Below are 19,802 nucleotides of genomic sequence, written 5' to 3' on the forward strand. Positions count from 1 at the left end.
TTCCAGTACAACTAACTAGAAATTATCGACTGCTAGTTTGGAAACGTGTGAAGGGTGCGTTCTTTTATGAACTTTAAATTTAGTTACTAAAGAATTGAGAAAAAGTTCTGATTAAAAACAGTAATGGAATATGAAACAAAAGACATACAGGAGAACAGTACAGTCAATGGGGATTATTCTGACATTGAGAGGCAAATGGCAGCAATTTTTTTTTTCAGAGTATAACAAAAGCAGTAACTCAAAAAGAGGAAGAGACAAGGTTATTGGATTGTTTGATACTCCAACCTGTGAAGAAGAGTTGATCACATGGAAAACGATGTAAATTTCTCATTGATGTGACATATGTGTGGTTACTATGTATTGCCTTTTTGACTGCTTTTCGAAAAATGGACGAAGGCCCTTTAAATAATTTTTCCTTGCCAGCTGGCACCGAAGCTTTGCGAATAGAGGGTGCTGGAGAGACGTTGCAGGAGGAAACTGGTTTGCTTCCTGGTTGCGATGTGCTTGGATAGGTTCCTGCAGCACACAAGATTTCAGCTTACGCCTTCTCCAGCATCAGACTCCTGTAGTGTATAAGGTTTCTCCAGCACGGGCGCCTGCAGTGCTCGCAGCTTCTCCAGGGCCCATCCTCTGCAGCGCATAGGAGCCTGCAGCTTCCCCTGGCAGCCCCTTAGGCAGTTGTGTGAGAGATCTCTCCATCATCAGCTTTCACAGGCACTCCATAGGGCCGTTTCCTGGCAAGTTCCACCACTGAGCACCACACCAGCTTCTCTGCCTATCAGCAAGTCAATGTCTGTTCTCAGTCCTGGTTGTGGAGAAGGAGGTTTTGGTGGCTCTATCTTAACCTTGGGGAGAGTAGCCGCTCCTACTATCTGTGATTTCTGTATTCTCTTGAGTTTGTTCTCTTTACTTCTTTTTATTAAACTTTATCTATTATCTATCAAATTACTGTGTGATTTTTCTCTCCCATTTGAACCCAGACTGATAAAGCGTGAAATACCAGTATCTATGAATATAACACAAATTTACTGTATGTAAATACGAGAATATTGATGACAAACTGGTTAATGGCTGTCGTTAATTTAAAGAGTATTTTAAATTAGCCAAAGAAACACAAATGCCCCAAGAAGTTTACAGCTCATACATGAAAGAAACTCGATAGAGGTTTTTCCAAATTTGATCATTTTTAAGATTTGACAATCCTAAAAATTTATACAGCCTTACAAATAAGAATTATAAAACTAAAAGAAATTTTTCTAAACTATAATAAAAAACAAACTTTGGTCCACTATGCTGGAGGAAAGACCAAATTGCCTTTCAGTTCTCTTCAGTTAGGAAATATGATGAAATTATCACATGAAGATGTGATTAAGGAGTATGCAGTCAAAAAAGGCAGGAAAGAATAACAGAGGTGTGTCAAGCAGTAGATTAATAATAGTATAATGATATTTTCTAGATTTTGTAATGTTTATGGTGTTTGTCAGCTTTTTAAAATGTGTAATGTGGCTGGGTGTGTTACAGGAAAGCAGTCCCGATCCAGACCCCAAGAGAAGGTTCTTGGATCTCACGCAAGAAAGAATTGAGGGCAAGTCCACAGTGCAAAGCAAAGGCAAGTTTACTAAGAGAGTAAAGTGGTCAAAGTACAGCTACTCCACAGACAGAGTAGGGCATTCCCAAAAGAGGAGGAACGTGGCCACCCTTTGTACAATACTTGTTTATGTATAGGATTAAAAAAGGTCGTGGGGAGATGTGCTCTGCTACAAGGGTTTGTGATAAAGGGTTAATTTTCTTAATTACCGTATTTTGCAAGAATCAATATTATTATTATCTTTAAAGCAAAATTAGGAATGTATCTCTTCTCAAGCTATCAGGATATTGGGCCCCTCCCAAGTCTGTTTAGTAAACATTATCAATCTGTTCCCTAATTGTAAACATTTAGAGGCTAGGAATACCCAACTTTCTGGGAATGCAGCCCAGTAAGTCCTAAGCTTCATTTTCCTAGCCCTCACTCAAGATGGAGTCGCTCTGATTTGAACACCTCTGACAGGCGTGGTGGCTCACACCTGTAATCCCAGTACTTTGGGAGGCTGAGGTGGGAAGATCACTTGAATCCAGGCTAGGCAACATAGCAAGACTCCAGTCTCTACAAAAGAAAAATTTTTTCAATTAATCTGGCATGATGATATGCACCTGTAGTATCAGCTACTCAGGAGGCCTAGGTGGTAGAATCACTTGAGCCCGGGAATTGGAGACTGCTACCGTGAGCCATGATTACAACACTGCACTCCAGCCTAGGTTACAGAGCGAGGCTGTATCTCAAAAACAAATAAGTAAACAAATAATAAGATTTGCAATGTGTGGTGATTTCTTTTCTCATTATAAATAGACACTCCTTTGCATATCTAATATTTTATTAATAATTGTGTATTCTTTTCCTTGAAGATCTGCCAGTTGTATAAGGTTGCCCTCAAATCTGGATCGGGCCCGGATTTGGATGGTGACCAGCTAGCTCTCTGGCCCTCATCTTGTACTGAGTGGGTTTGTCTGGATCAGAGAATCTCCACCAGGCGACTCCCTCCCCAGAGAGGTGTTACTGATAAGGCAGCCTGTGCCTGTGGATGGCACGGAACAGGAGCAAAATGTCAACTCCTGGTTCTGATGAATTCAATTTCCAAATTCTAAGAACCCAGTGACATAGTCTCTGCAGAAATGTCCTCACCCTATATGCAGGAGGAAAAAAAAGTAACCCCCGGCCCCCAGATGTTGGGGCAATTCAGCTTCTGCTGGTGTTAAACATAGAAAGAGCAGGGCTGTGCTGGCTCTGTGTGCCCGCCGATACCATGTTGGGATGACCGCCATTCCCCCACCCAGAGGTCCAAACAACATTTAAAAAGTCTCATCCTATACATTGTTCTGATGCCTGGAATTCAAGACATCAGAAGATGTCATCGTCAAAGAGACAAAGCCTTTCTTTCTTTTTCTTTTTCTTTTTTCTTTTTTTTTGAGGCGGAGTCTCGCGCTCTAGTCCAGGCTGGAGTGCAGCGGCGCGATCTCCGCTCACAGCAAGCTCCGCCTCCCGGGTTCCCGCCATTCTCCTGCCTCAGCCTCCGGAGTAGCTGGGACTACGGGCGCCCGCCACACGCCCGGCTAGTTTTTTGTATTTTTAGTAGATAACAGCGTTTCACCATGTTAGCCAGAATGGTCTCGATCTCCTGACTCGAGATCCTCCCGCCTCGGCCTCCCAAAGTGCTGGGATTACAGGTATGAGCCACCGCGCCCGGCTGACAAAGCCTTCACTTCTGCAATAAAAAACAAAGCTGAAGATATAGATACCCTCAGGACATGTAATACTGAAGTTCACTCCAAAATGACTGCAATTACTTCTTTTTCTTCACAGTTTTGTGTGAGGAAAGGAAAAGGAGGGAATGATTGGAGAGCAATTTCAGAGAGGGGAGAGTTCCTTTTCCATGTAAAAAGGAGCAGTAAGGGGACAAACCGTTTCCACATTCAAGTTCTGCCTGAAGCCTGGTAGGAAAAGCTGGCTAAAAAACAGGGGAACATTTTTAATAAGAAAAATATATATGAATGTATTCATAGCGGATAGAAATAGCCTTAAATATGTAAAGGAAGAAGGAAAACCATCAGGAAATACTTACTGCCAGCCCTCCAAGAAATATGAGATGGAAAATTACAATGAGCTTCCCACAAAGCTGCTCCAACTGGAGGGCGTGACTTTTCTGAGTCCTTTTTCGTACTTAACAGCATGTCTGGTAATGTTTCAGGGAATCTCATTACTCTTTATTCCTTATTTCTCCTCATGGAGAGATACATTTGGCTGCATTTTCTTTTTTTGGAAATGCACTGTTTTAGTTTTGCTTTTGTCATTTTTGAGAAAATACATATATTGTAACATTTGCCCCCTTTATATTTGACAAACATTTTTACGTGGATGATAGATCTCTATGAGAAAATGTCTAATGCTGGGATAGCCATTAAATATCTTTCATTTCTATAATTATAGGAAGTCCAAGTTATGATATGTGTCTCTCCTGTTCCAACTGTCCTTTTTGGGAGGAAGTTGCACATACGTGATAAAGACAGAAGGTCAATACTTGCATAGTAAAGTTTTGTCTGTGGGCATCATTTTACAACTAGAAAGCACTGTGGTAATCGTCTACTTTAAGCTGAAGGAAAAACAGGCCCACAAAAGTTAAAATATTTAATATTTGACCATTGGTACCAAAGATGAAACTAGAATTTAAATTATTTTTTTCTTCACGCTGGAGAATCTCACACCATGAGTACTTCAACAGGGGGCCCTCTCAAGTAAAGTGGGCTGTAGATATTGGCTGATGGCAGGAAGATCAGGAGGCTGAGATTTTTGTCTTAGGTCACTGCAACATAGCCCAGAAAATAATATTGACTATCTGGTGTCACATTTTCTCTTTTTTTTCTTTCTTTCTTTATTTTTGTTGTTGTTGTTGTAGCTGAGACAGCATCTTGCTCTGCCACCTAGGCTGGAGTGTAGTGGCATGATCATGGCACACTACAGCCTCAACCACCTGGACTCAGGTGACCCTCCTACCTCAGCCTCCCAGGTAGCTGGGACTACAGGCATGCACTGCCATGCCTGGCTAATTTTTTGTATTTTTTGTAGAGACATGGTTTTGTCATGTTGTGCAGGCTGGTCTCAGGCTCTCAGGTTCAAGCAATTCACCTGCCTCGTCCTCCCAAAGTGCTGGGATAACAGGCATGGGCTACCACATCTGTCCTTTTCTTCTTTTTAAAAACACTTTGTTTTAACTTTTATTTTGATACAAGGGGTACATGTGCAGGTTTGTTATATGGGAATATTGCGTGATGGTGAGGTTTGGAGTGTGGATCCCATTACCCAGATAGAGAACATAGTACCCAATAGGTAGTTTTTTCAACCCCTTCCCTTCCTTCCTCTGTCCCCACCTAGTAGTTTGCAGTGTCTACTGTTCCTTTCCTTGTGTGCATGTGTGCTCAATGTTTTGCTCCCACTTATTAGTGAGAACATGTGGTATTTGGTTTTGTTTCTGTGTTCATCCACTAAAGATTATGGCCTCCAGCGGCATCCATGAAAAGAATGAAATTGTGTCCAGCTGCAAAGGACACAATTTCATTCTTTTTCTGGTTATGTAGTATTCCACGGTGTATATGTTTCTTTATCCAATGTACTGTTGATGGGCACCACAGTTTCTTTATCCAATCCACTGTTGATGGGTACCTAAGTTGACTTGATGGTTTATTGTGAATAGTGCTGCAATGAACATTCAAGTGCACATGTCTTTTTGGTGGAATAATTTGCTTTCTTTTGTAAACACCACTGCACTCGGACCAGCCAATTTGCTTTCTTTTGGGTATATGCTTATTAATAGGATTACCGGGTTGAATGGTAGCTGTGTTTTAAGTCTTTTGTGAAATCTCCAAACTGCTTTCCTGATGTCACATTTTCTTCTTTTACTAAGCCACCTAATGTGCCCAATTATTTTTGAGGTCTTCATTTTATCTTCAGTGAACTCTTGAATGTCTTTTTTTTTAATTTTTATTTTTTTTTAAAGTTCTATACCCTGGAATCTAGAAAGTGGGATTAGCATGGAAAACCAGATTACAGGAACAGTAGAAATAGTGGGCTGAAAGCACACTTATTTTAAAATGTCTCCGGATCATAGTTTCTGTCTGTATTGCATCAGCAATGATGATGTTTTGATTAACTTGGGAAAGGTTGAGTTTTTCAAAGTTCTTTCTCAGTAGCATGATTTGATTGGCTACAGTAAGTAGTTGTGAGTGATGCTCAAAGGCCTTCTTCTCCATATACTCTCTAGGCCCAGGTGGGTAGATGTACAGGTTGTGGCCTGCACAAGGGCACCAGGCCTGGCAGGATGGAAGTGGAGGCTGAGGTAGAGCCCACGCTCTGGTCGTCAAGCTCTATACCCTGAAAGGGGTTGCAACAGCTAAAAGAAAGGGACACCAAAGCCTCTCCATAGTCCTGCATTTGACTTCACTTTAGTGCCAGCATGATTTGTGTAGACTCTTGTGTAGGATTAACTAGTTTAAGAAGTAGACCACCACAGTGAAGAAAAAGACATCAAGGGAACTAAGAAACATATTGAATCACAATATGTATGCCCTGGCAAACATAACTCCCTCCAAATGCCTCTTTGTATATTTATTCTTTATTGGTTCAAATTAGACATCAAAGAGTTCATTTAGGGCGGTGACCACATTCACATAATGAGAGTGGAAAAATATTTCAGTCAAAAATCAGGTCTTGATTGTGGAAATCATACAGGAGTGAAATATTATGAATGTAATGAATATTGGAAGACTTTCAATTCTAAGTTTACATGACACCAGACAATTCGTGCTGGAAAGAAGAGAGAAGGAATTCTCTAGATGTGGTAAGTCCTTCGGTTGCTGGTCAAATACCTTTCATCACCAGAGAGCTTATACCCAGTTAAATATGTGGTGCAGTCAATGTAGAAATATGAGGACTTAATCGAATGGAAGATCCCCGTTTGATTCAAGATCCTTAGTAGATTTTTAACTTATTAAGAACAAATTCCATGTTTTTCTAATTCCATTTTGATTTTACTCGGCAAAATGTCACTCAACAAGGGTTATTAGTTGAAGTGTTGAAGACATATGAGAGGCCTCCTGCCGCTCAGAGATTTTTGTTTTTCCTAAATGTCTGTTGCCCAAGGCATAGTCCCTTGCCTTTTCTTATGTTGTTTTCTGTGCCAAGAAATCTTTCTCCATCTCTTCAACTTAACACTCTAAAATGTCAGTTTCTTTGTCCAGCTGTCTTTGACTTTTCTAAGATGAGTTAGTCACCGCCTCCAGCCCTACCTTCATACGTTATTCATAAACGTACTACAATTCCTGGCGTTATAATGGTTTGTTTATGGCTTGCTATGCCAGTGGATTGTGAATTTTCATTGCTGTTTTAATTGTTGGATGAATGGGTATCTTGGCAGTGCTAAGAGAAAATGCTTTTATGTAGTTTGATGTTCTCAGAAACATCTGTCGCTAGAATTAAAAAACAGAAGAGAGTTTAAATCAATATTTTTTAAAATTTTGCTCACATTATAATAAAAAGCACTACTGAGAAAGAATTAGACATGGTCCTTTTCCCTAAAAGTAGTAAAAACATGCTGGGTGTGGTGGTTCACACCTGTAATCCCAGCGACACGAGAGGCTGAGGTAGGAGGATCACTTGAGCCCAGGAGTTGGAGGCTGCAGGGAACCAGGACTGCATCACTGCTCTCCAGCCTAGGTAACACAACAAAACCCCCATTCTAAAAATATAAAAGTAGTAACAACAGTCTAGTAGGGGAGATAAGGCATGTAAATAAACGACCACCGGGTGAGGCAGAAAAAGTGTACTGAGTGTGTAACGCCAAAGGTTCTTGCCTTAGCCATGCCAAAGAGTTGGTGTGGCGGCTGCCCGCGGAGAGTGATGGAGACACGGACCGAGAGAGAAAAAGCTGTAAGCTTTATTGAGCAGAGTGACAGTACAAAGCTTCCATAGCGTGGAAGGGGTCCCGAGCAGGTAGCCAGAGTTAGTTTATGCAGTTGCCTTTTAAATTCTTTAAGGCAGGAAATATGTGCAGGGGAAAGATGTTAACAGAGCGAGAAACAAAGGCAGTAAATTATTTTGTGTGTCTTACATTTTGAGGAAAACCAGAATTGTAACTTAGGTTTTATCTACTTTATGACCTTGCAGCGGCGTGGCAAAGGAGACAGGATTTTATGGACCTTACAAAATATGTTTACAAGGAATTGGAATTGGGAGCATAGATAAGGTCCACTGGTCACAGAAAAATGGGCATTTAACTTTCATTTTATTAGTTTCAGGGGAGGGGGAAGGGAGACAGGGAGAAAGGACACAGGGAAGCTTACAGCAAAATTTTCGCTGTTTATAGCTTTCTTGGGGTAGAAAACACATGCACAAATCCTGGTGTTAGGAATATTTTAAGCATATATTTTCAGTATTATTCATCCAGGACCGAAGCAAGTCCTGATGCAGGAAATAGTGAGTTTCACAGCTTTCTGAGCCCCTACTTGACCCAGGAAGCCCGGCTGGCCCCTCCTCCCAGTCCTCCCTCTAGTCAGGACACCCCAACTGCTGTTGGGAACTGGGCAGCGGCCAGTCTGGCTACTTTTTGCTGGTTAGGGGCGAAGAAGGGGCTCTGCAGCTGTGGTGTCCTCCAGAGGGAAACATTTTAGGCCAGTTGAGGGACCAGCGGGTTGATCCAGGTGTCCTCGATAGAAGCCGTGAGTTGAGCTTATTTGAGGTTCCATTTGTAAGACCATCTGTAGCTTGATGGCCTCAATCCTGGAGAAAACAGATTTGACAAGGAGGTTAAAAATGCAAGGCCCAAGGGTGAATAATAGTAGGATGACTGTCACAGGGCCTAGAAAGGGGAGGAGCCAAGATATCCATTGGTTAAACATATTCCAGGGTCCTGAGTGTTCAAGCTCTTTTTTCTTACTTTTTATCCTCTTTTTTTTTTTTTTTTTTTGACCTTTTTAGTAATGATTTCTGACTGGTTAATGAAATAGCAACATTCTTTTCCTAAGAAGAGGCAGGTGCCTCCTCTTTCAGCCGTTGATAGGTTTAGGGCTCTTCGGTTCTGAAGGACTATTGCAGCTAGAGAATTAAGCTGGTTTTGTAGGGTCACTAGGGAGTCAGAATGCTGGGGAATGCAGAAGAAGGCATCTTTGAGGTCTAGAACAGAACCATTCTGCTCTCTCTGGTATTTGAGAGAGCAGTGTATGGGGGTTGGGTACAGCAGGATATGAAGGAATTACTGCCTTATTGATGATTCTGAGGTCTTGCACTAGTCTCCACTGACCATTTGGTTTGACTGTTGTATTTTCTTACTAAGCCTTGAGCTTTTAAATACCTAACGATATCCTGTAATCGTTGTGAGCTTTAGGCCTGAAGGGATATTGCCTTTGATAAGGAAAAGTGGTGGGGTCTTTTAGCCTAATTTGAACTGGATGGGCATTCTTTGCCTTTCCAAATTGTCATTCTAAGGCCTAGACTTTAGAGTTGATTCCTTTTTCAAGTAGGGGACAACAAATGGGTAATTTGTTTCCCGTATTCATGTAGATAATAGCCCCAGCTTTGGCTAATATGTCCCTCCCTAATAAGGGTATGGGACTTTTGGGCATAACAAGAAAGGCATGTGAAAAGAGCAAAGTCTCCCAATTACAACTGAGGAGGTGGGAGAAATACCTGGTTACAGGCTTTCCTAAGATTCCTCAGATAGTAACGGACTTTGAGGACAGTTGTTCGGGGCAGGAGATTAAAACTGAGAAGTTCATGCCAGTGTCCAGGAGGAAGTCCACTTTCTGGCCCTTAATGGTCAAACTTACCCAGGATTCTGTGAGGGTGATGGTATGAGCTGGCACTTGCCCCGGGCACCCTCAGGCCTGTTGCTGAATCATCTGGGTGTTTCTGGCCCAGAGGGCCTTTGTTCTCTGGGCAGTGCACCTTCCAGTGATTGCCTTGGCATATTGGACATGGGCGAGGGGGCGGTTTATTTCTGGTTGGACAATTTTTCTTTAAGTGTCCTTGCAAACCGCACTGATAATAAGCCCTACTAGGCAATTGGCCTGCTCCTCTCTTGGTTCCCTCTGAGCCACCAAGGTTTGCCTGTCTGAAGGCCATGGCTAAGGCTGCAGCCCTTTTTTAATCTCACTTTTCCCTTTCGGCCTGTTCCTCTTGGTCCCTGTTACAGAACACCAAGGTTGCCAGATTTAGTAATGTTTCCAAATTTTGTTCTGGGTCTAAAGCAGACTTCTGGAGTTTTCTCCTAATGTCAGCCACTAATTGGGGGATAAATTTATCCTTTAAAATGAGTTGGCCTTCTGCGGAATCTGGAGTTAGGGAGGTGTGCTTTCTTAGGGCCTCCCTTAGCCTTTCTAGAAAAGCAGAGGGGTTTTCCTCTTTTCGCTGTGTAATTGTGGATAGCATTGAGTAGTTCATAGGCTTTTTCTAGGCTTCCTCAACCCTTCTAAAATGCAAGTTAGCAAATGCCTGCGGCTCCAGTCTCCACGATCTGAGTCAGTATCCCAGTGAGGGTCTATAGTGGGGACTGCCTGTTGCCCTGTGGGGAATTTTTCCCTCTCCTCCTGGGCCATTCGATTGTTTACCTGACTAAGGTACCACAGTTCCCCAAATTGCCGAGCTGCTGCTAAAGCTACTTCTTTTTCAGTAGGACTTAAGGTCTGATCAAGAAGTAACATGATATCTCTCCATGTTAGATTAAAGGACTGCTCCAATGCTTGCAGGACATCTATATAGTTACCAGGATCTTCCGAGAATTTCCCTAAATCTGCCTTTATTTGTTTTAAATCTGAGAGTGAGAAGGGGGCACGCACATGAATGGGCCCAAATGCTCCTCCTACTGCTTGTAAGGGACATAGTTTGGGTGCCTGGCTCGCGGAGCTTATGTTCTCTTTCCAGTGTGCCTTTAACACTTCGGTGGGGCTAGATGGAGGAGAGTCAGTTGCGGAGGAGAGTGGGGCAGAGGGAAGAGGCCCTGAGTATGGAGGCAACTGTGGGCCTCTGTCATTTGGGCAAAGCTTGCATGCTTGGCACAGGGCAGTATTGTCATGAAGATCAAAGAAAGCCTGTACATAAAGGACTTTACTCCATTTACCTTTCCGTTTACAGAATATGTCTAGTTGTAGAAAGGTGTTATAATTAATACTTTCCTCAGAGGGCCGAGTTTCTCCATTTTGTAAGGAATACTGTGGTCAGGCAGTGGTACAGAAGAAATCAGCTGCTTTTTTTTTTTTTTTAAGGTTTCAGGGTTGAATTTGTTCCAATTATTCGGGATACATCTTAGGGGAGTGTCCGGTTTTGAAGGTGTGGTGCCCATCTGGAATTTTAAACACAGGGATGCCTGCAGCCCTGGTTAGTCCTGGGACTTGTCTTCCCTTAGGACGTCCCCCAAGGGTCAGGTCCAATTGTGCTCAAAGCTCATGGCTACTTTTCCTGAGCCCTCCATCTACCGGATTTAACCATGCTTACCGGCAGGATGGAAACTTCCCTTGCCCCTGCCATGCACCCATTGACCACTAAATGGGGCACAAGAACTGTTGGATTTATTGTGGTCCTTTTGCCAGCGTGTTCTACCTGTTCCAGGGTGGCAAGGCCTGGGTCAGGGGCACCACTGATGCTTGCACGCCAAGGCCCAATGTACGTGGACCTGGCCATAAAACTGTCCTTTAAGGAGAAATCTCTGAATTAGTGATAGGAGGCTTAGTAAGCTTAAAGGGAGTGGTGGATGTCCTCTAGGCCAGGGCCAAGAGAACAGCTGCTGTACTCTAGCCTTCTGTCCCCACTTACCATCAAAGGAGTAAGCTCCTCTCTCAAGGTGGTACCAGTATCCTGTGTGTGTCCCAACTGACTATATTTTCTTTCGTTCAGTACCAATTATCAAATGGTTGAAATAACAATTCAACGGCTCTAAGAGTTGTACCCATGCACTGTAGATTGTACTTGAGAGACCCCAAGGAAGGGGAAAGTCTATTTGGGGAGCAATGGAGGAAATGCCCTAAGGCTTCTATTATCCACACGAAAATTACAGCCCTGTCTTTAAATTGTCCTGATGGGGGGGCCCATACACTATGGTGGGGAAACTGGCCCTTTAAAATAGCCATCAAATGGCGACACCTGCCTAAACCCTGAAGGGCACTATGAACAGGGATCTTCTGGGCACCACCCCAAGAACTTAAGACTTTTAAATAGGGAATTTTGGTCCTGACTAGTGGCAATAACCGTGCTTACGAAATGAGGAAAGAAGTCTAGCGGGCAGACATTGGGACCCAGGAGGCAGGGGTCAGAAGATGTGGCTGTCTCACGCTCAGTGACCCTTGCAGGGGGAGCCTCTGGCGGGGCCACAGTCTCAACCAGGAAATCTGGGCGACTTGGACGCGTGCTGAGCACTCCTGGGTGTACTTTGGGGACCACCACGGAAAGTGAAAGAGTTAGAACTGAGTCCAGGCTAACCAACGCCCCCAATCCTGAAGGGTCGAGGGTTGTTAGAGAGCCCTTTTCCAGACAGCCTGACACCCGTGTCTTTAGTCTGGTGGCCACACTAATCACCTTCAAGTGGCCAACAGGTGCCCAGTTTTTAGCCTCCTAATTCTAAGGAAGAACAGGACAGAATAGCAAGTGAAAGAGGTCCTATTGTACTCACCGCGTGACGATCTAGATGCCTTTCCTGGATCTCCTGGCTGACTCGCCAAAATGTAACGCCAAAGGTTCTTGCCTGAGCCATGCCAAAGAATTGGTATGGCAGCTGCCCCTGGTGAGTGATGGAAACACAGACCAAGAGAAAAAAAGCTGTAAGCTTTATTGAGCAGAGCGACAGTACAAAGCTTCCACAGCGTGGAAGGGGTCCCGAGTGGGTAGCCAGAGTTAGATTATTCCATTGCCTTTTAAACTCTTTAAGGCAGGAAATATGTGCAGAGGGAAGATGTTATCAGAGCAAGAAACAAAGGCAGTAAATTATTTTGTGACATATCTTAGATTTTGAGGAAAACCGGAATTGTAACTTAAGTTTTATCTACTTTATGACCTTGCAGTGGCATGGCAAAAGAGACAGGATTTTACAGGACTTTACAAAATATATTCATAAGGAACTGGGATTGGGAGCATAAGGTCCACTGGTCACAGAAAAATGGGCATTTAACATTTCTTTTATTAGTTTCAGGGGAGAGGGAAGGGAGACAGGGAGAAGGACACAGGGAAGCTTATAGCAAAATTTTCGCTGTTTATAGCTTTCTTGGGGTGGAAAACACATGCACAAATCCTGGTGTTAGGAATATTTTAAGCATGTATTTTCAATATTATTCATCCAGGACCAAAGCAAGTCCTGATGCATGAAATGAGTGAGTTTCACAGCTTTCTGAGCCCCTACTCGACCCAGGAAGCCCGGCTGGCCCCTCCTCTCAAGTATGTCAAGAGAAATACAAGTGAAGTGTTACGGAAGAGCAGAAGGGAAGACCTTACTTCCTGCTTTGAGTTGGGAGTAGGGGGGTCAAGGAGAAGATATTGGCTTTTTGTCAATATCTGGCAGCCTGGTTGGATGATGGTGTTCTGGCTCTCACTTCTGGAGGCCCAGCTTAGAGCTTGCTCTTGCAACCCTTTTGATAATTTTATAAGCACTCAGATTCTCTGAATCAGGTCTTTGTTAAATTACATAATGAGAGTATTTTATGGCTCCTGTGATCTACCCTTACCTGATACACTTCCTCACATTCAGAATCAATCTAAAGTCCTTACCAAGGCCTACCAGCCCGGAACCATCTAGCCTTAGCCACTCTCTTACAGTCTCTTTCACTGACTCTGCTTAAGCTACATGTCATTTTTGCATTTTTGTTCTTCCCTGAACACACTAAGCTTGCCTCTACTTAGGGCTTTGGGACCTGCTCTTCTTATGCTTGTGGATCTATGGCATGACTCATTCACTTTTTTTTCATGTCTCTGCTCAAATATCACTTCTTCATGGAGATCTTCTCTGACTACCTATCTAGAATATCACTGCCTGTCAGCTTGTCCCTTTACCTTCCTTTTTTTTTTTTCATTATACCTATTATCTATCATAATTTATATTTGGTTAAAGCCTGTCTGCCCCCATTGAACAATAAGCTTTTTGCTAATTGCTCTATTCTCAGAGGGTCAAACAATTCTTGGCATACAATAGGTGTCTCATAAATATTCTTTGAATGAATTCCCATTTTACAGAAGAGGAGACCTGAGGCAAAGAATGATTAAGTGACTTATCTGGGTTTACACGGTGAATGGCAGAGCTGGAGTGTGAACCCAGGTGGTCTGACATGGGAGTGTTTGTTGTTCTGCAGGACACCGCATTGCTTCCCCAGCATAGCCAGCCTTCCTTCAAGCCCCTGTGTACCCCATCTGAAGAAAAACTGGTACTGCTGTTAGAAAAAGAAAAGAAAGATAAAATGCTTAAGCATTTGCCTGTCCAAGAGAGGGATGTCCTGAACTACAAATACAACCGCCTGCCCGTGGGACAGCAAACCCCTGTGGTGGAGACAGGTGGCAGAACAACAACAAAAAAGACGTGGCTCAGCACCCTGCTTGTGAGATCCTGCAAGTAACTCCACCCACTCAGCCTGATTCTAAAACCATTCGTCCCGCTGCTTCCCAACCTGCAAATAGACACAATGCTCTCAAAATTACGTCCTCTCTACTTTACACCTGGATATTATCAAGAGGGTCGGGGGATTTTTAAGTCCCACAGGGGCTAGTTTTTACTCTTGTCCCATTATCCTCATTCTTTTTTTCCTTTTTCCCCCTTCTTTCAGTTTTTTCTAAAATTTCTTTTCTGTTCTCTCCTTACAGTTTAACAAACGAATCCATTCAATGATAATTTTACACATTTAAACATATTAACTGAAACACAGAAATAACAAAAAGCGTTAACTTGTTAATAGTTCCGCTTTAGGCCATCAGAGAGGGAGGCTGATGGCTTTGTGTCACTGGGCCCTTTTGTCACCGGACTAGGGTTAGGGTCTCTGTCATTTTCTCTCATGCAATGCTGTGTTGTAGCTCCCTGTGAGTCTCCACGGTGTAGTGAAATGAGCAAAGCTCTGCTTTAAGGCAAGTCTGGGCTCACGTGCTGGCCTACTTCTTACTGGGGTGTCCTTTGCCAACTTTCTTACCTCTCTCAGCCTCTGATCAAAGCTCACTGCATCCTCAACCTTCTGGGGACAAGCGAGCCTCCCGCCTCAGCCTCCCAAAGTGCTAGGACTACGGGCATGTGCGACTATGCCTGACCTCAGCCTGTTTTCTTATCTGTAAAATTGGAACAACAACGAAAAAATCTTCTTTGTAGAGTTTTGTGAGAATTAGAGATAATGGATGTAAAAAATCTGGCGCAACTAATGAAACACAGTAAAACTACAAAAGGAAAGCAAATTTTTCCTCTTTTTTCCCTACGTTAAAACAAAATAACATTAAATGATTATTCTGACTGAATGTGGAATTAATTTGCATAATTCATTTTCTGAACATATATCCTACCTATTAGATATTGAACTACTTTTTTTTTTTTTTAATCCTAGACGGAGTCTCGTTCTGTCACCCAGGCTAGAGTGTAATGGTACGATCTCGGCTCACTGTGACCTCCGCTTTCCGGCTTCAAGAGATTCTGCTGCCTCAGCCTCTTGAGTAGCTGGGATTACAGGCACGTGTCACCGCACCCGGCTAGTTTTTGTATTTTCAGTAGAGACGGGGTTTCACCATGTTGGTCATGCTGGTCTCGAACTCCTGACCTCATGATCCAACCACCTCGGCCTCCCAAAGGGCTGGGATTACAGGCATGAGCCACCACACCTGGCCTGAACTACTTTAAAAAATCTTTGTTCAAGTAACTGTTGCAAGATATTTTCATTTAAGTGTGATTTAAATTAACACTCTATATTGTTCTGTATCTGAGTTTTCTAAAAGATAAAATAGATCTTTTGTCTGAATTTAAATTTAATCACATAATACTGTGCTATTATAGTCCATTTATATTTAGACTGATATGCTTCACTATTGTCTTTTCCAGTATGGAAGGCAAATTGTATGAGGAACTATCCTATTCTAATTATATGACTTCAGTGTCTTCTATAACAATTTTTAATTGTTAACACCCAGTACTTTCTAGGGTGCAGGGAAATGGGTGCTCTTAAACATTCTAATGGAAGTTAAATTGAAGCAGTCTTCTTGAGAGCTACTTGGCTTAGAGAGTTCTTTAAAAGTTCACACCCTTGATTCCAATAATTCCACTTATAGGAATCTGTTCTAAGAAAATAAGATGTCCATAAGCTATTTTTGAATAAGGATGTTCACCAAAGCATCACTTTAAAATAGAGAAAAATAGTAAACCTCCTGAATGCTCAACAATAGAAGGATGATTAAGATACATTATTAGCTGATTAAAAATCATTTTGCACTTAATGGCACTGGAATATTTTGGGATATGATTATAACTTTAAAAACCAGAAAAATATAAAATAATATATATAAAATATAAGCATATAATACATTTAAAGTAGTATAAAAATAACTATATATGCTGCAATCCCAATTTTGTGAAGGAAACTCTATATTTACAGATGCCTAGAAAAAAGAATGAAAGGTCGGGCATGGTGGCTCACACCTGTAATCTCAGCACTTTGGGAGGCGGAGGCGGGCAAATTGCTTGAGCCCAGTAGTTTGAGACCAGCCTGGGTTACATGGCAAAACCCTGTCTCTACAAAAAATGCTAAAGTTAACCGGGAGTGGTGGCACATGCCTATAGTCCCAGCTACTCGAGAGGCTGAGGTGGGTGGATCACCAGGAAATCAAGGCTGCAGTAAGCCAAGATTTCTTCACTGCACTCCAGCCAGGGCATCGGGTGAGACCCTATCTCAAAAAAAAAAAAAAAAGACAAGATATATAGGAAAATGTTAATGGTGTTGAGGGCAGTAGGAATTTTATTTTCTTCTTTGCAATTTTCTGTATTTTGTACATTTACTGTGATGAAAATATGTTATTTTGATAACCAAGAAAATCATTATAAAACAAGAAAAATAAATTTAAGGGATTTAATTTCACCCTTAACTGTAGACTTCAAAGTACCAATCAGCAGGTTGGAGCACCCCACAAGCAAATGGTAAGCTATGTGTAAGTCCCGCACTCACTATAGGTGCTTCCAGTCACATCTTTATGGTGCCTAACCCTAACTAGTTCTTGATGTTACCAAGTGTGAGGCAAGATGAGAAAGGCAGGAGTGCCCGTGGAGTGAGTGCCAGCCTCTTCCAGGCTCGGTGCCCAAGAACTATCCCTAACCATGCACACTCAGCTGAATGGTCTGTTTCAAATTTTCACTCACCCTTTCCTTACACTTTTCACTTCCCTGGGAGGCACTAGTGTCAGGCAACTGTACTAGGCACTGGAAATATGCAGATATATGTTTTGCCTTCCTGTACTTCTGGCAGGAAAAAGAGAAGGAACAATAAACCAACGTGCCAGCTGCCACAAACAGCTGCAAGGGCACAGACACCTTAGCCCAGATTAGTTACCAGGACAGGCTTCTTGGAGGAGTTGATGTGTATTCCATATTTACTCCAAATGCACGCATATCTGTGACTCCTGTGGTGCCACAACTTAGCTTCAAAATTCTTTTATTTGTCCAGTCAATTCCATCTCCCATTCTGCTCAGGGAGTTCCCAACCTCCCCCACTTTCCTCACCTAGCTCACAACCTCCTCCCCTCAGCAGCCAAACCCACCTTTCCAGAAAAACTTGCAGTCTTCTTTTTTGTGTGCCAATCAAAATGACATATTGCCATTTTTCCATTTTCCCTTCACTACCAGGAAACTCAGTGTCAAAACTAGAGCTCAATTGCTATTTTATCCCAGATTCTCTGGAACAAAATCTCTCCTAAAAGATTTGTAATTTTTAACAATGGTAACACAATTTCATTATCAAGACTGGGGCCATCATATATCAACTACTTCAACGCTTTCCCAACCCTACTCTTCTATTTCTGTACCTTCTTTCCTTCCTTCCTATCCTCCAGTCTCAGAGTAATTAATTAATTAATTTATTTATTTATTTTTGATATGGAATCTTGCTCTGTTCCCCAGGATGGAGGGCAGTGGTGCGATCTTGGCTCCCTGCAATCTCCGATTCCTAGGTTCAAGGGATTCTCTTGCCTCAGCTTCCTGAATAACTGGGATTACAGGTGCCTGCCACCATGCCTGGCTAGTTTTTGTATTTTTTTTTTTTTTAGCAGAGATGGGGTTTCACCATGTTGGCCAGGCTGGTCTTGAACTCCTGACCTCAAGTGATCCGCCTGCCTTGGCCTCCCAAAGTTCTGGGATTACAGGTGTGAGTCACCATGCCTGGCCAGAATTAACTCAAATTTATAAGTACTGCAGGTGACCTCCAGTGGGATTTCTTGGCTTGACTTCCTTGCCTATCTATAACCTTGCTATTCGTATAATTATTGTCTATAAACATGTGAATAACTCTGTCTAGTGGGTAGACAATCATTCTCTTCCCCACCCTAACCTTTCCCATGGAAAAAGTCAGTTTTGCAGTTGTTTATTAAATTCCTTTCAACATTCCTTTACAATATATAAATTTATAGTTCTCTGACTTCAAATCCATTGCACCATCTTTGCAATTTCCTCACTAAATAATATAAAATAATAATCTTTAACATGTCTTCTCTTTGTTTCTATGAGAGTTATGATTTTCCTTTTTAAAAAATTATTCTTGGCCGTGTGCAGTGGCTCATGCCTCTAATCCCAGCACTTTGGGAGGCCGAGGCAGGTGAATCACCTGAGGTCAGGAGTTCGAGACCAACCTGGCCAACATGGCGAAACCCCGTCTTTACTAAAGAATACAAAAATTATCTGGGCGTGGTGGTGGGCGCCTGTGATTCCAGCTACTCAGGAGGCTGAGGCAGGAGAATTGTTTGAATCCAGGAGGTGGAGGTTGCAGTGAGCTGAGATCATGCCACTGGAATCCAGCCTGGGCGACAGAGCAAGACTTCGTCTCAAAAAAATGAATAAATAAATGCAAAATAAAAAATTATTCTGACACTTAGATAAGCTTTTGGAAGATGAAGTCTATATTTTCTAGTTCCACTTTCTCACTTTCTATTTCAATTTTTAGTTACCCACTGAAATCTATCTGTGCAGCCCACTCCCCGCAAACAAACCTCAATAGTGTACTGAAACCATTCTGGAAAGGGTCAAAAATAGCAAACACTCCTCCGTTTTATCTTTCTGTCATTTGCTGCATTTGATACTATAAAATCTGAGTAATATACCAGCAGGAAAGACGAAGACTATCTCTCATGGCTTCATTTGTGCAACCAAAGTTATTCCAGCCACAGATGTTTCTGACCTGTTCCTGTTTCAGTGTTTTATGTGAATTCTTTCTTTTTGCTTTTTTTCTAAATCCTGGGGGAGGAAGCTGAAATTAAACAGTGCAGATGTCTGTGTAATCACAACCGTCTCTCTCTTTCTAACGTTATAAAAGTGCCTCATCCTGATAGGGAGGACTTCCCAGTTATGCAGCTGAACAACTTGAAGCTTTATATTTTCTAAAAATAATACGGCCTTTTCCGATAAAATCTTGCAACATTGCCCTTTATTAAAAACAAACAAACAAAATACTTCTTTAGGTTTTTTTGTTTGTTTGGTTGGTTTTAGACAGAGTCTTGCTCTGTTACCCAGGCTGGAGTACAATGGCCTGATCTCGGCTCACTGCAACCTCCGTCTCCTGGGTTTGAATGATTCTTTTGCCTCAGCCTCCCGACTAGCTGGGATTACAGGTGTGCACCACCATGCCTGGCTAATTTTTGTATTTTTAGTAGAGACAGGGTTTCACCACGTTGGCCAGGCTGGTCTTGAACTCTTGACCTCAGGTGATCCAGCTGCCTCATCCTCCCAAAGTCTCAAATCTCTTCCCTATCTGTACGCACTCTGAGAGGATTTTATCTCATCTCAAGGCTTTAAATCTGGGCCCTATACTGAAGCCTCCTAAATGCATATTCCAGCTCAGACCACTGTTTGAACTCCAGATTTGCATGTCTGATTACTACTCAGTATCTCCTTGGACATCTAAAAGCCACCTCAAACTCAACAGGTCTAAAACTGAGCTCCTGATCTTTTCCCACCACCTCCTAAACCTAATTCCTTCCACAGATTTACTCATCTCAGCAAAAGGCAGCTTCCTTCATCTTTCTG

General features: G+C 42.4%; 1 protein-coding gene across 13 annotated transcripts in view; it reads right to left on the bottom strand.

The window, feature by feature from the left end:
* Positions 1-7,498: 7,498 nt before the first annotated feature.
* Positions 7,499-19,802, bottom strand: part of LOC114671063 (uncharacterized) — a 64,362-nt gene continuing 52,058 nt past the window's right edge. For 7 of the 13 annotated variants that reach the window (XR_013401246.1, XR_013401244.1, XR_013401250.1 and 4 more), the window contains one exon: positions 13,832-13,986. Coding sequence is in view for 3 of the 13 variants with exons in the window: in XM_077954741.1 (XP_077810867.1) it covers positions 8,357-8,362; positions 12,243-12,357; positions 13,832-13,986 (276 nt within the window). In the remaining 10 variants the exon portion in view is untranslated. Of the gene's footprint in view, positions 8,363-12,242; positions 12,358-13,831; positions 13,987-14,733; positions 14,867-19,802 lie in introns of those variants that run through there. The other 6 variants (XM_077954741.1, XM_077954740.1, XM_077954742.1 and 3 more) reach the window with 2 other exon arrangements.

Source organism: Macaca mulatta, chromosome 11 (genome assembly GCF_049350105.2).
Source record: "Macaca mulatta isolate MMU2019108-1 chromosome 11, T2T-MMU8v2.0, whole genome shotgun sequence".
NCBI classification, from domain to species: Eukaryota; Metazoa; Chordata; class Mammalia; order Primates; family Cercopithecidae; genus Macaca; species Macaca mulatta.